The sequence below is a fragment of the Equus przewalskii genome, chromosome 26, assembly GCF_037783145.1.
Source record: "Equus przewalskii isolate Varuska chromosome 26, EquPr2, whole genome shotgun sequence".
In the NCBI taxonomy this organism is placed as follows: Eukaryota; Metazoa; Chordata; class Mammalia; order Perissodactyla; family Equidae; genus Equus; species Equus przewalskii.
In genome coordinates, this window is record NC_091856.1 from 28,908,546 (window position 1) to 28,924,759 (window position 16,214).

The window sequence follows — 16,214 nt, forward strand, 5'->3', positions numbered from 1 at the left end:
CTGGCCTAAAGACTGCACAGAGAGATTTCACACCGAGGAAGGCACCCTTAACTCTCCCTTTCAGAAACTATTTCTAACAACCTCCAGAACTGAAAATATCCTAGCCCCTTTAGGACAGCCCACCTGCCGGAGTAATTCGGGTCCCACAAGAGGATGCCCAACCCCTGGCATTTCGCTTGCAAGTCGCTTCCAAGTAGCTCTGGCTTATTAACCCAGCCGAGGGGAGAGAGCCCGAGAGACGACCCGACCTGCCGGTTCCCGGGACATGCACAACCCAGCCGGCACCCGGGCGCCCAGCGCGCCGCCCCTTCCAAGGCCGGCCCGGGGGACCCGAAGCAGGGGAGCGGTTGGCAGCCGCGCTCTTCCGGGGTCTCGGGGCGGGGCGAGGGCTCAAGCCCCGCCCCCATTAGGGGCGGAGCCAAGGCCCGGGACTGGCTCAAGCCACCGCAGGTAATGCGGCCTCCGGACCGAGGGTCCGACGCGATCCCGGTGGTGGGGGGCGGCCGTATTCTTTAGGGGGTGGGCCCGGGCGAGTGGAAAGCGCTGAGGGGGGCCTCCTCGGGCTCCGGCCGGGCTACTTGGACGGAAAGGAACCAGCCTGTTCTCACCCGACCCTGTCTCCTGGCTCTTATCGCTGCCACGCGGGGGTGGGACTGGGGGATGGGGCTGGTAGCGGCGGCTGCGGCAAGTCCCTGTCCATGGGAAGTTTACCCCACTGAGCTTTGGGCTTTGGGGACAGCCATCAGTGGCTGAAGCCTAAGGTTGAATTTATCATCTCTCAGAAATCCCATCCATTTTCTTACTTCCTTCTCTCATCTCTCACTTCTACTCTATGCCGGGCCCATTGGTAGGTTCTTTGAATGAGTCCGACAGGCCCAGCTCTCTTGGAATTTAGTCTAGTGGAATTTAGTCTGGAACCTAGTCTAGAGACTTTTAAATAGATAATTACATTTAAGATGATCCCTGAAATGATGGTGGCTGAAATAGATACCTTCAGAGGGAGAAGGACGTAACTTGAGGACCTGAGTGGAAAGCAGCAAATCAGGGAGTGTTTTACTGAGGAGGGGACATTTGAACTGGGTTTTCGAGGTTGATTAGGAGTTTTTTAGTTGACGAGAAGGGAAGGAACATTTCAGGTAGAGAAAGCAGCACAGGATGCAAGTTATGTAAGGGCCTGCCATGTTAAAGGAACAACGAGTATAGGAAGAACAGCTCAATATAGCAAGAAATTGTGGAGATGAGTTCCTGAAAAGAAAGTTGAGGCCAGAAGATCTTGAATGCCATGCTGCGGCTAGGATTTATCCAAGAGTTCAGTATTTCTCAGCCTTTGAAAATATTTTATCTTTTGATAAACATAAACATCTTATGACCTCTGAAAATTTATTTTGGTATCATATGCCCCTTCCCACGAAAATCACATACACAAAACTTTAGCTAAAAAAACTTCTGTAATTGTGTTAAGAAAGTTGTGTTAGGGGCCGGCCCCACGGCCGAGTGGTTAAGTTTGCGCCCTCCGCTTTGGCGGCCCAGGGTTTCGCTGGTTCGAATGCTGGCTGCGGATATGTCACCGCTTGTCAGGCCATGCTGAGGCGACATCCCACATGCCACAACTGGAAGCACCCACAACTAAAGATGTGCAGCTGTGTACCGGGGGGCTTCGGGGAGAAAAGGAAAAATAAAATCTTTAGAGGAAAAAAAAAAGTTGTGCTATGTTTGCCTCCCAAATATAAGTTTATGTCAAAAAGTTGATAATGTCTATTCAAATTCATCAGTTCCTAGAAATTGATACATCAGCAGGAAAGGTTTTAAAGAAGGGAGTGACTTGATTTGTTCTGTGTTTCAGGTAGAAGATAATCGTGAATGTCTATAAACTGCCTTTCTTTCTCATGCATAGGACACCATGAAGCAGCTGCCAGTCTTGGAGCCTGGAGACAAGCCCAGGAAAGCAACATGGTCTGTAAGGAAGGATTCAGACAGAGAAAAACATGAGTTTTTGTTTCATTTATAAGTAGTTTACTAACATATTTGATCATCAATGAAAAAGAGTAGAGATGAGACTGTCTGCAGTTTCTGGTAATTAGACTCAAACTGTCTGAGAAGGTCTTCAGAGGAAAGATAGTGGGACAATAATGATCACAGAGCAGATGTTGATTTTATTAAAATCCATTTACCAAGAAGAGGGAGGCACTGACCATCTGGCGTCCTCAGCTCCAACAGTGTGTCTTCCCCCAAGCCCTGACTCATTTCTAAGATTTTCAGGGAATTGGATTTGAATTAATCTGGCTTCACTGTTTCTTGGCTGCTTGCTCAACCAAGCCTTCATTCAGCAGCTAGCACCGGCCCGACAGGGGCAGCTGCTGTGTAGGTGCTGAAGGTACGAAGGTGAATAGTCTCAGTGCTCAGTGTAATGGGGGCTGCACACTAAGCAGGTGATGGTGATGAAGTGTGATCGGTGCTGAAGCAGGGCTCATGAAAGACTTAGAGAAGACGCTCTGCTTCTGCAGGACCTCGGAGGAGAGTCTCTGATCTGGCTTCCCTGCATCCACTCTTGCTGTCTACCTAACATAAATTGATCATCGCGTTCCCTGGTTTAAAACCTTTTGTGCCCCTCCATTGGTCTTAGGATAAAAACCAGAGTCCTTAAAACGACCCACTGAGCCTTGCATGATCTGTCCTTGATTGTCTTTCTAACCTCAAATCCCCTTATTCATCCTTTGTTCTCTTTCTCTTCCTTGCGTGCCTTGCACTGCCCCTCTCAGGAACTGTATGTGCTGGCCCGTCTACCTGATCACTCTTGCCATCTTTTGTCCCTCTCTTTGCCCAGCTAACTTCTACTCACACTTCAGATCTCAGTTCAAATGGAAGCTTTCTCTGTCTATCCTTCCTCTCCCACCTCTCCTTACAGGGTTAGGTTCCCCTATGACATGTTCTCATATTATAAAGTTTGTATATATTCTGTACTCCTTTATCACGCAATTGAAATGAAATAGATATTTGTGAAATTATCAATTTCGTGTTTGTCTTCCCAACTAGTCTGTCAGGGCTGTGAAGGCAGGGCCTTTTTTTGTCTTATTCCCCATGTATCTGGATGGCTCTGTGCTCTTGGGGAAGTTATATAGCCTTTCTAAGCCTTGGGTCCTCAGTTATAAGACTCAAATGATAATAGTACTGTCCTCAAAGGGGTTTTATGCAGATTAAGTGAAACCAGGGTTGTAATGAAGTTACCAGCGTGCATAGTACATTGTTAGTAATTATTCAGGGGTGATGGGATATGTGAGTCTGGACATCAGAAGAGGGATTTGGAAAAGGAATAGAGATTTGGAAATCACTAATGAGTATTTCGATGGGTGGTCATTGAAGCCATCAGTACAGGTAAAACTGATCAGGTAAGCAGCTGTAGACTGAGGAGAAGAGAAGAGAATCCAAGGATACTGAGGGTTAGGAGAAGGCTAGTGGGAAAGGAGTTAGGGAAGGAAATGGAAAGAGCAGCCAGAAGGTGGGCAGAGAACCAAAAGGGAGGAATGTGGGGAAGCCAGATAAGGAAAAAGGTACAAGGAGGAGGGAGGAGTCAGGAACATGAAATGCCAGAGAGGTCAAATAAGACAGGGCCTGAAAAACAGCCACGGAGTTTTCTTTTCTAATCAGGAAGCTTGAAGTGTTTTCTCAGTCAGCATTCAGAATAACTTTAGAGAGTGGAATGAATGGATCTTGTATTCGATTTTTCAAAGTCCTAGCTTTGGCTTCTATCAGGTCGAGCTTGGTGAGTGATCTGGAAAAGCTCTTAAAATCAATCAATTCTAGAACATTACTTGTCAGAGGGAAGCATCAGTGGCTAGGGCAAGAGCGTTGGGGCTGTAGGTTCCTACGTGATTGCACATAAAGCTCTAGCCGCCATTCGCTGAGTCCTTCCCTGCCCTGTTACGAGACTTCATCTCATTCGTTACAGGGAAGAACTATTGCTGTCCCCATTTTACAACCGAGGAAGGTTCAGGAAGGTTAAATGACTTCCAGGAGATCACACATCTAGAAAGCCCCTGAACTGGAACTTGAACCGGGTCTGTCTGAATTCACAAACCGTGCTCATAACTGCTATCCTATGCCAGGATGCACCATCGAACATTTCTGGGTGTCCCCATCTACCAAATGGGGACAGTTACTAGCCCAGTGCATCCCCATGAGGTTAATGTGAGATGAAAGTAGTGACCAAGTTGAAAAATCAAAGGTTATGTGCAAACGGAAGGTACTGTTACTAATCAGGGAAATGGTGCTTTACTGGATACAATTTAAAGTGTCTGTGTATGTATAAGACCATTTTGGTGACTCTTTTATGAAGAATGGGAAGAACACACCACTGCATTTATTCTCTGCTTAAGCCTCCTGAATACATCCTCTCTTTGGCAGGTACACCTTGACCCCCCGTGGAGACAGCCCCTGTGCTCGGGTTGGCCACAGCTGCTCATATTTACCTCCAGTTGGAGACGCCAAGAGAGGGAAGGTCTTCATTGTTGGAGGAGCAGATCCAAACAGAAGCTTCTCTGATGTGCACACCATGGATCTGGGTAAGGCCAGCAGCTGCAGAGCATGTGCCCTGCGGCCAGACCAGGGCTTTGTGTGGCTGGCCATGACCAGAGCATTCCTAAGAACACCAGCTCAGACAAGACAACAGGGTTTTCCTCTGAGAACATGAACCTCACTGAGAGGTCCCTAAGGTCTCAGCAGACCCCTGGAACACACCCACCCAACAAATACCCCTCAGTTTTAGGGGAACCAATACATCTCAGTTTGGGGAGAAAGAGTTTATGTGGAGCCGTGGATATCCAGCCATTCATTCATCAAATATTTCTTCCGGAGACATTGATGACTACTTCCTCTTCCATCCACATATCCAGTTATTCACCAAATCCTAATAGCTCTATTATCATCCACGTCTGTCCATTCCCACTACTTCTACTGTAATCCAAGCATTGTTGTCTCTCAACTAGATTTTACAACAGCCTCCTCTCTGGGGCCCTGCTTCCAAGTTTACCCCCCGTACAGTGCATTTTTCAGACCCAGGCAGAGAGTATTGTCTAAAATACAAACGTGACCATGCCACTTCTGCACTTCAAGCCTTTCCCAACTTCATTTCTTGGCTCTCCCAAGCCCAGGTTTGCCACACTGAGTATCCTTCAGTTCCTGAACACATCTTGAACTCTAGTCTCTAAGCTTTGGCACGTATTGTTCCCTCTACTTGGAAGGCTCTTCCCTTTCCTTATCTTCTAGGTTTCAGGTTCCAGATTAAATGTCACTTCCATCAGGAAGCTCTCCCTGATGATTCTGAACTGCTTCAGGCACTACCACTATAAAGGAGAAGCTCCCGTTTTCCTTCTCTGCTCCTGTGTCTCGTCTCAACACTAGTCTCACTACTTCACTTCTGGCCACCGAACGTGTGAGGGTTTTTTCCCACACCAAGCAATTCTGCAGCACCAGCTGGGTGTCCTATGACTCAGTTCACTTCTGACAAGATCTCCCTGTCGTCGGGATCACATCCCGCAAGTTAAGGGCCCAGTCCCACAAACCCCCCATCCCACTTCAGACACCAGTCACAAGTCAAGGCTGTTACCTGTGCTTCTGACTGACCAACTATAAATTGGAGGTTCCCATGAACATCCTCAAGTTCCATTAATTTGCTAGAGTGGCTCACAGAACTCAGGAAAACAGTTTACTTACTAGATCATCCATTTATTATAAAAAAATGTAACTCAGGAAAAGCCAGATAGAAGAGATGCATAGGGCGTCCAGGCCCTCTCCCAGGTGCACCATGCTCCCTGCACCTCCATGTGTACACCAGCCTGGAAGCTCTTCAAACCCCTGCTTTTGAGTTTTTATTTAGGTTTCTTTACGTACGCATAATTGATGAAATCATTAGCCATTGGTGATTGATTCAACCTCCAGCCCTCAAATATTGTGGTTGGTTCCCCTGGAAACTAGCCCTTATCCTTAGGGGCTTTCCAAAAGTCACTTCATTAACATAAACTCAGGTGTGGTTGACAGGGGCTTGTTACAAAAGACATCTTTAACGATCCTATTACTTAAGAAATTCCAAGGTTTTTATTAGGAGCTCTGTGCCTGGAACTGATGAAGATCAAATATATATTTCTTAATATCAATCAGAATGTCACATCCACACTCTGTACTTCCATAGTGTCCTGCACTTTCGCATCCTTTTCCCCCTTCACAGCCTTTATCACATGTGATTATTTCTTGTCTGTCTTCCTCACAAGAGTATAAACTTCTTGGAGACAGGGAATATGGTTATATTGCTCATCATTGTATCCCCAGCCACTACCACAGTGCCTGGCACAGAATAGGTGCTTTACAAGTTTTTGGATGGATGAATGAATGAGTGGATGAGCCAACAGTGACTGCTATGTACTGTACACAATGGCAGAAGAAAACTGGTGACCCGCATGTGTGTTTCCTTTGGTCCATGTAACGTTGCTGTTATTTTAAGCTAAGTTTCCCAACCAAATGTACAGGAGTCTACATGTAAAAATAGAAATGGTTCGGCTTCTTTTGATAATTTTGGAAAATCTGACATCAGTAGGCCTGTATGTCTCCATGGCAACAATTATTTGGAGCTGAGCTGCCCCCTCTTGGTGGGGTTCTCCTGCTCCAATTTGCCTCATTCCCTCCACTCCTATCTAGGCATTTGAATTTCTACACCCTGCAGTAGGAAATCAAAGGTAAGTTAAGTCTGTTCCAACCCTCAAGAAGCTCCCTGTCTAATTCAGTTACATCTTTGTTGTAACCTGTTACTGCCTTTGTGACTCTGGCTAATGCATTTAAACCATCTGGACTTCCATGTCCTGTAAAATGGAGAGAACTTGCTTTCTTGGCAGATGTAATGATCTAACAAGATAATGCCTGTGAAGATCCTATGGAAGTGGCTTACTAACTAAAATAAAGCATAGTTATGGGGCCAGCCCAGTGGCGCAGCGGTTAAGTTCACACGTTGCACTTCTCAGCGGCCTGGGGTTCACTGGTTTGGATCCCGGGTGCGGACATGGCACTGCTTGGCAAGAGCCATGCTGTGGTAGGCGTCCCACATATAAAGTAGAGGAAGATGGGCACAGATGTTAGCTCAGGGCCAGTCTTCCTCAGCAAAAAGAGGAGGATTGGCAGTAGTTAGCTCAGGGCTAATCTTCTTCAAAGAAAAGAAGAGGTTAGCTATTATTATTCTGTGAACTTGTTTTAGCCAGAAATCATTTAGTTACAGGTAACAGAAACTCTCTTAAACCAGCAAAAAAATGAGGACCCCCAGAGCAGGAAATACAGCCTAGCCTCAGGAGAGAGTGGAAGCAGGAATTGGAAGGCTGTCAAAAAACCATCTACTTCCTCTCTCACTTTCTCTGGGAAGGTCTGCTTCTTTACGTCGATGTTTCGTTCTTCTCGTCTCCATACTTTGGCTTTCTCTGCTTCTCCACACGTGGTAGAAGACGGTGGCTCAAATCCAGAAATCTGTTCGAATTCCAGGTTTTTGGGAGGGAGGATCTGATGGGCCCATTTTGGGTCAAGCAGCTACCTTTGACCCCATCAGCCAAGGCCTGAAAGTGAAGGTGTTGTAGTACAAACAAGTCTTCTGGGATCTGCCCCTGGGGTTGGGAGAGTGGGGACAGCTTCCGTAGAAGAGTGTTTATGGATTAGGCGGAGGCCCCCAGGGTGCCTTGTCTAGAACTCTTCGGAGGTTGACCACATCCCCTCGGAGTGTTCTGATGGCTTTGGACCCTCTTCTCCTCACTACCCTGCCCCACGTTTGTCGATCAGTATAAGCAGTTGGCAGCAACCTGGGAACTGGGTGAAATGTTTTCTAGGAACACACCAGTGGGATTTAGCCACCTCGGAGGGCCTGTTGCCCCGCTACGAGCATGCCAGCTTCGTCCCCTCCTGCACACCTCACAGCATCTGGGTGTTTGGAGGCGCCGACCAGTCAGGAAATCGAAATTGCCTGCAAGTTCTGAATCCTGGTAAGTAGCCAAAGGTTATTTTATTTACTGAAATTAAAAAAATCCACTTCCAATTCCTGTACCCAAACCCATTTGGATTCTACTGAATAATCTAACTTTGCTGATGTTGTAGAAAATAGGACGTTTAACTTCTAGCCGAATCTGAAAATAACAGAATTGCATTTTATTTTCCTAGTAACATGTACAATTGTCAACTTCTTAAAAGCCAAAGCTGGAAGAGACTTCAGAGAACAGCTATGCCAAGTGGGCAGCCCAGGTCCACTGAGGGGAAGTGACTTTCCTAAAGTCACCAGGGAGTCAGTGACTGAGTCAGGCTAGAACCCAAGTCACCTAGATCAGGAGGTCTCAAATGAGGGCGATTGATGTCCCATAGGGGACATTTGGCCGTGTCTGAAAACATCTTTGGGTATCATAACTCAGAGCCAGCAGGTTGCTACTGACACCTAGTGGGTAGAGGTGGGAGACACTGCTGCACGTCCTGTAATGCACAGGACAGCCCCCCACGAGAAGAATTATCTGGTCTTAAAATGTCAGTGGTGCCAAAGTTAAGAAACTCTGACCTAGATCCTCCTGGTATGTTTCTTTTAGCCAAAAAGTAGAAAGTTCCTGACTTTCTCACTGGCAGTTTTATCACAGAGAAGGCAGTTTGGAAACGTCACTACTGCGAGGATGTTGCTGAACCGCCTGTGGGAAGTGGACTTGTGTTTTTGTCAGTTAAAAAAGTTGTTTTGTTTTTCTCTTTTTAAGTATAATTTATATTTATCGTAAAATGTTTGAAAAGTATAAATATGTGGACAAAAGCCATCCACAATCCTATGACAGTGAGGCTCTTAGAACATCTTGGTGCACTTCCTTTCTGTCTTTTCTCTGCGTTTTTATAAGCCTGAGATCATACATTTCACCATTCCACTATTCTACCTTTTTCCTTTTAATTTCGTAATTACTGCAGAAATGATTTCCTATTAACAATGCTTTGTTAACATCATTTTTAATGGCTGTGTCATTCTCCATTTTTTGATGATAACCATAATTTAGGTTGTTTTCAGATTTTTTGGATTATAAATGACAAAGTAGTGACCATCTTTGTTCAGAAGTCATTGACTGTATTTCAAATTATTTTCTTAGAATTCATGCCCAGAAATAAAAAGACTAAGTAAAACAATGTGAATTTAAGGCTTTTGATACCTGCTACCCCATTGCTCTCCAGAAAGATTTTTCCAACTTAGCCTCTTTCCAGCTGTGCTTAATAATGCTTGTTTCACTCCTACTGGCATTGACTTTATCATTTTTAAACACTGCTGATTTGACAGGCAAAAAAACTTGTATCTAGTTGTTTAAATATGCATTTTGTTAAATACTAGTAACCTAAACTTTTTTCACATGACAGTCAACTCCTGCCCAGTTCCCTCTACCAACAATATATTTATTTGTGTAACAGTTGGTCTTCTCTGTCCCTTTGGGATAATAATACTTCCTACCTTGCTTGCTAAGTTTGGCAAGGATTTAAATTAACTCAATATCTGGCACATAATTAATGCTCAGTAATTGTTGTGGTTGATGTAGCTATGGTTTGGCAGATGGAACACTGGCGTCTATAAAATTCGTGCTTCATTCTAAAAAAACAGCTTCTACACACTTACTCAGGTGGTGAAATTTTATTCTCAAGTCATAAGAATGGAAAATACTTAGAACTTAGTGTTATTGAAACAGAATTTGAATCTCAACTAGCCACTTACTAGCCATGTCACCTTACCTGAATGACTTCATCCATCTCTGCTTCAGTCCCCTTACCTGTAAAACAGGGAAACTGATATTTATTTAGTACTTACTGTTTAGTAGGGACTATTATTAATGCCGCTGAAACTGTCTACATTCTTGTAATGGCCACACATCCTGGGAAATTTGGCACATCCAGTCTCTGGCATCTCGTAAGAGTTTAGCAGATGTTAGGCTTCTCTGAATGCGCACGGGGCAGAGCAGTCTGCAAAGTGCAAGAGGGTTCAGAGAGGTATTAGAAGGCCTCCAGAAACAAATTGGCCTCATTCTTAATTGCACTTGTGGTTTTTCAATCTTGGAGATTTGAATCTACCTAGGCGAATTCTAAATATCGCCCTCCCTACCCCTCCTTGACTTTGGTGGCATGAAATCCCTGGCTAGACCTATACGCTCCCCGGGAGATTGAGGTTTGAAAGGTGACCCTGCCCAGGCTCAGAGTCAAGGTCAGAGGCCCCTCAGTCTGTCTTAGGTGCCTGCTTTTTCTTTGGACCAGAAACCAGGACCTGGACCATGCCAGAGATGACCAGCCCCCCACCATCCCCAAGGACGTTCCACACATCAGCAGCAGCCATTGGAAACCAGCTGTATGTGTTTGGCGGCGGAGAGAGAGGCGCCCAGCCTGTGCAGGATGTGGAGCTGCACGTGTTTGACGCAAGTATGGAATGGCCGGCACCTCGGGGCTGCCACTTACCTGGTCAGGGCCACCCTGGCCTGCGGCTTACCTGATGTAGGAAGTAGAGGTTTGAAAATGACACGCTGGCTGAGTGTCTTGCTTCTAGATGTCTTCAGTATATCCCTTGGCTGATATCTTCTTCCCACAGCAAAATTGCATTCAAAAAGGTATAAATGATAATTTAAAATTTTAAACAGTATAGTTTATAAAGTAAAAAACTAAGTTTCCTGATTAGCCTTTCCTCCCCACTCCCCAGACAGAGGTAAACACTGTTAGCAGTTCCTGATGTCTCCTTCCAGACTTTCCTGTGCATTTATAATCCTATGTACATGTGTATATGAACATATATGAATTTATATGAATTTTGAAATTATATCAAAACTTAAAAACACACACATAGAATCAAATTATAAATACTGTTCTGCAGCTTACTTTTACAGGGGTAAGGGTACATCTTAGTAGTTAATAGCATGAACTTTGAGGCCACACAAACTGGACTCAGGACCAGATCTGACATATACTTTCTGTATTACTTTAGACTAGTTACTTAATCTCTCTAGGCCTTAGTTTGTTGATCTGTAAGATAGAGATAGTAATAGTGCCTACCACAGAGTTGGAAAGATTAAATGAGATAACGTGATATAGTGCATAGCACGGTACCTGGCACATAGGAAGCACCTAATGAATATTAACTATATTATTATCATTTATTCAAAATCAGACTTCTGATAGTGAACACAATGCAGTCTATACAGAAGCTGAAATGTAATGATGTACACCTGAAATTTACACAAGGTTGTAAACCAATGTGACCTCAATAAAAATAAACAAATACAGAATCTCAGGTCTCACCACAGATCAACTGAATAGAAACTGAATTTTAACAAGATCCCCAAGTGATTTGTATACACATGAAAGCTTGAGAAGCACAATCAAGTATGAAATTGAGAAAACTAATAATCTGAATAAATACATACAACACCCGGAGGTTTTTAAAAAATTATTTTATTGAGGTCTCTTTGGTTTATAGCATTGTGTAAATTTCAGGTGTACATTATTATACTTCAGCTTCTATATAGACTGCATTGTGTTCACCACCAATAGTCTAATTTCCGTCCATCACCACGCACATGTGCCCCTTTACCTTTTTTGCCACCCACATCCCCCCTGGTAACCACCGATCTGTTCTCCTTATCTATGTGTTTATCTTCCAACACTGTGGAGTTAAAAAAAAATTGATTGATTTAATCACACGTCGTGGATGTCTTTCTAAGTCAGTACCAATTTCCTTGCAAAGCACATCCTGTGAGTATCCCTTATTCAGTCAGTCATTTTCCTGCTGGTTGACTTTTTGCTAGCAGTGTTACAGTGAACATATACATTAATTTTTGTATGTGTTACAAACATTTATATGGAATAGATGCTGAGGAGTGGAATTACTGGGCCAAAATGGCATGGATATTTAAAATTTGAGACCTCTTGCCACATTGTTGTCTAAGGAGCATTTATTTACATTTCTTCCTCTTACTAGTGGGCATTTATGAATAACCCTTCACAAGCATAATGTGACAAAAATAATTTTCCTGCGTGTTTTTCAGGAAAGATGCAGCCTTTTTTGAGAAAAATTATTAGAAAAATTTCAAACTTACAAAGTAAAATTGGAAGAATTAAGACACATCACAGTATGACTTTTCTCTTTCCAGAAAGAATGGGCTTTGTGATTCTTTTAAAGCAGTTTTTAAAATTTTAAATAATATTGGTTTTGAATATATAAAGCTCTAAGGAAGAAGAAAAAATATATATGTAGTGTATGTGTATATATTATATATATATATAAAAAACACTCTCATCCCAAAATTACTAACATCTGAGTGTACTTCCAGTCTTTTTTTACATAGCAGAGATAATTCTATATGTAATATTTGTATCCTGTATTTTTCTTAAGCATTTCCCCTGTAATCCCAAAGTCTTTGACATTTAATGATGCATAGTAGTCTATAATGATTAGCAGTAACTCAACCATTTACCTGTTGCTGGACTTACCCTATTGCTAATTCTTCTATATTACAAACAAGGCTATGATGAACCTATTTGTGCATAAACCTTTTCAGATTATTTCAAACTGTATTTCTTGGAACACTGGGGGCTCCTTGAACAACTGCAGGTGTGCCACAAATGGTAATTCAAAAATAAATTGTTGGGCAGGCCTTTGTCTCAGATCATCTCTGCAGCACTCCTTTAAGACTTTTCTGCTGTGTTGAAATGATTAATTAACTTTCCAGAATTCTATACGTGTATAACTGTGACGATATGAAGGTGAAACACATCTGCTCTGTTAGGATCACAACCATATTGAGAACTGTCATATAATGAGTACTTTCTCTGCCTGTGCTTTATGTATATCATCTCATTTAATCCATATTTCAACCCTGAGAGGTAGATATTGTCCAGAATTGTCTTCCTCCCTATTTTATAGCTGTAGAAATGGAAGCTTAGAGGACTAACTGGGCAAGGCCACACAGTCATTTAGTGCAATGACCTGGTTTTAAAGCCAAATCCCATGTTCTAACCATTAGCCTATACTGCCACTTCAGGGAGCCTGGCTTTTCAAATAGCCTATTCTGCCCCTCCCCCAACACTTCCAGCAAATCACCTAAGAATGTTGTCTTGAAAAAAGAAGACTTTGCAGGCTTGTCACAGAAGAAGTAGACTCATTGTTTTTAACTCCGGGGAAGTTCTAGATGGAAGCTTAAGGAAGGTCTGTTTTAATTCAAAGCAAGGAATGGTTTCCTAATACCCAGCAGAAGGGGCAGGCGTGTTAGGCGGTGAATTCTCCAGCCCTGGAAGTGTCCAAGGAGAGGCTGTACAGGCTATAGAGGGAGGGAGGCCTCTACTGGGTTGGCAAGTTGGAGTCACCTTCTGCTTGGAGCAGCTCTGCTTGCTGGGAAGTGAGGCTCAAGCGTATTTCTCATGTTTGTCCCTCATAGCTTTGTCATATGATGTCACTGCATTTACTTTTCTAGACACTCTGACCTGGTCACAGCCAGAGACACTTGGAATACCTCCATCCCCCAGGCATGGTCATGTGATGGTGGCAGCAGGGACAAAGCTCTTCATTCATGGAGGCTTGGCAGGGGACAAATTCTATGATGATCTCCATTGCATTGATATAAGTAAGTAGGGTGGGGGGCATGGGGGCTTGTCTGCTTAAAATCAAATAAAATGTGCTTTGATAGAATATCGCCTTGCTCTTAGATGTGGGTAACTTGACCAGACAGCAGAAACTTCACTAAATTCTCTCAAATGTGGCCTGAATATTAATAATAATAAATAACGATAATAGCAATCATTTCCTGAGCATTTGCTGTGTACCCAGCCGTTATCTCTTATCCTTCCAACGACCCTGCTCTTTCATTAAAATTCATTATGGTTTGTGTTCCCTAACTGGATTTCTTTCAGGCATTAGCCATTAACCCCATGCCCATGAGGGGCACGGATAACTTCTGGGGTGTGTCTGGAGGTGGGCAGCCAGAACTGTCACGTTAAAAACACTGGTTAGAGGAAAGTTAGGGAGAACATAAGAATTGTCTTTAAGTGTCTGAAGGGCTGACATTTCTTGGGGAGCATGGACTCATTCTGGGTCATTCTTTCAACCTGTGAGCTCCTTTAGGGTGAGGACTTTGTCTCTTTTGTTCCCCAGTGTAATTTCCAGCACTTAGCACAGTGTGTGGCAGATGGCGGGTGATGAGTGCATATCTGTTCGTGAGTGGACGAGTGAACAAATGAACATGTTCCGAGTTGCTCCAGACTATAAGAGCTGGAACAGTGGGCAGAAGGCATAAGAACTGCAGTGCCGTGTCTCGGGCTACCCTGCCAAACAATGGGTTCTCTGGCTTGGTGACATCTGAGGCCAGGTGACACTGGCTGGGATTCCTGCATTGGCTAGGACATTTGGCTGGACTGAGCGAGTCTCCCTTCCAACTCTGAGATGCTGGACCCTGCCTTGAATTGACAGATGGAAAATATCTTCACAGAAGCATTCCGTGCAGGCAGTCAAATAGAGTTTTAATGCTTATTTTTAAAAAGAAAGTCCTTTTCTCTTGCGCTGAGGAACTACTTCCTGGCGACTTTTCTTCCTCCTTTCCTGCCCAGGTAGGTCTCTAACCCTAAAATCCGGTGATATCCTCATCTGGAAGAAGAAAGAAGGTAGGCGGAAGTAATAGCAATTTCATAGGGCTGTTATGAGAATTAGGTAAGCAAGATATTTAGTGTCTAGCCAGCACTCAGTGGCTTTCTAAGGAACTGTTGATATTTAAAACATGCACTCATGTGTACGTGTGCACATGCGTGTGCACCCATGCATGCGCGCGCACACACACACAGAAAATCACCTACTTCTGGGCTCCAAAATAATTAATGGTGGTGGTCACCAAAGATAATATCACATTCCTCAGTGTGCTCTGAAGCCCCCCTACATCAGAATCACCTGGGACGCGTGTTAAAACTCTAGATTACTGAACCCCCACTCCCTACCTGGACTACCCAAACAGAATGCCAAGCTCCTCCAAGTAATTTTTATGCATGCTAGACCTTGCTCTGTTTCCGAGCTGTTAGTGAATGATGTTCAGTGATTGGTTTGCGAACTGCAGGAGTCTGACAGATAAATTTGAAACCACATTCTAGACCATGTTGTACCCAAACTCTTTCTCTTGGCAGGTGACATGAAGTGGCAGAAGCTAAGTCCCACTGGGGCAGCTCCTACAGGCTGCGCTGCCCACTCAGGTGTGGCTGTGGGCAAGCACTTGTATATCTTCGGAGGGATGACTCCCACAGGAGCACTGGACACCATGTACCAATATGACATAGGTGAGCAGGTGTTCACTGTGGGTCTTTAAACAAATGCGACCATTCTTTGAAAAGTATTGCAATGCTTTGGTTTTCCAATTTGGTCCCTCCACGTCTAAATCCAAAGGAATGAAAATCAGACTTTTAGGGAATGACATCATCAAAGCAGTAACACTGCCATTAGGGTTTTTTTCTCTTTTATTTCCTGTTTCTGTTAGGGCTCAGGTGATGTAACAAATCACTGAGCATTTCTGGAAATTTCCTAACACAGAACGTTTTTTTACCCCTAACAGAAAAGCGGCACTGGACCTTGCTTAAATTTGATACTTTTCTACCCCCCGGACGATTGGACCATTCCATGTGTATTATTCCATGGCCAGTGATGTGTACTTCTGAGAAAGAAGATTCAAATTCTGTCCCTCTAAACTGTGATGCTGAGAAAGGGGAGTCCACTGACAAGAGAGTGACCCGAGGCGGTGACTCACACGAGGAAAGTCAGACCGACACACTGCTCTGCTTCGTGTTTGGTGGGATGAATACAGAAGGGGAAATCTATAATGACTGCATCGTGACCGTAGTTGACTAATAAAACCAATATCTTCCTGATTTTTAAATGTCAATTACTTTCAGAAGAGTTTAATGAAACCTTAGCTGTTTTGTACCTCCAAAATATCTTCTGCACTGTATATCCCTCTTGCTCTTATTTACTTTGGTAGGTGAAGAAATGAACTGGATAGCCCAGTGCAAAGTCCTCTGTTATATAAAGCGTTTTACCAGCAATACAACCTAGGTAAGTGTGAGTGGTTGTTAAGAAAACTGATCACAAAAATGTTGTGGAATCATAATTGCTAGATAAGCTGTAGAAATCAGGGAGTGGACACTTACAGGCTGAAGTCTCTTTAATACTCAGCTGC

At 43.8% G+C, this 16,214-nt stretch overlaps 1 protein-coding gene across 3 annotated transcripts; it reads left to right on the forward strand.

Annotated features, from left to right (window-relative positions):
- The first annotated feature begins 153 nt into the window (after positions 1-153).
- RABEPK (Rab9 effector protein with kelch motifs) lies at positions 154-15,906 on the forward strand. Of its 3 annotated transcripts, none has more exons than XM_070596482.1 (9): positions 354-450; positions 1,895-1,953; positions 4,402-4,559; positions 7,854-8,006; positions 10,276-10,437; positions 13,479-13,628; positions 14,608-14,661; positions 15,172-15,321; positions 15,594-15,906. In XM_070596482.1, exons 2-9 carry the CDS (start codon positions 1,901-1,903, stop codon positions 15,884-15,886), a joined length of 1,173 nt encoding a protein of 390 aa, XP_070452583.1. In that variant the 5' UTR covers positions 354-450; positions 1,895-1,900; the 3' UTR covers positions 15,887-15,906. The 3 variants fall into 3 exon arrangements, with proteins under 3 accessions (XP_008520140.2, XP_070452583.1, XP_070452584.1); XM_070596483.1 differs by having other exon boundaries at positions 428-450; positions 1,895-2,073; XM_008521918.2 differs by lacking the exon at positions 14,608-14,661 and having other exon boundaries at positions 154-450.
- Positions 15,907-16,214: the final 308 nt, after the last annotated feature.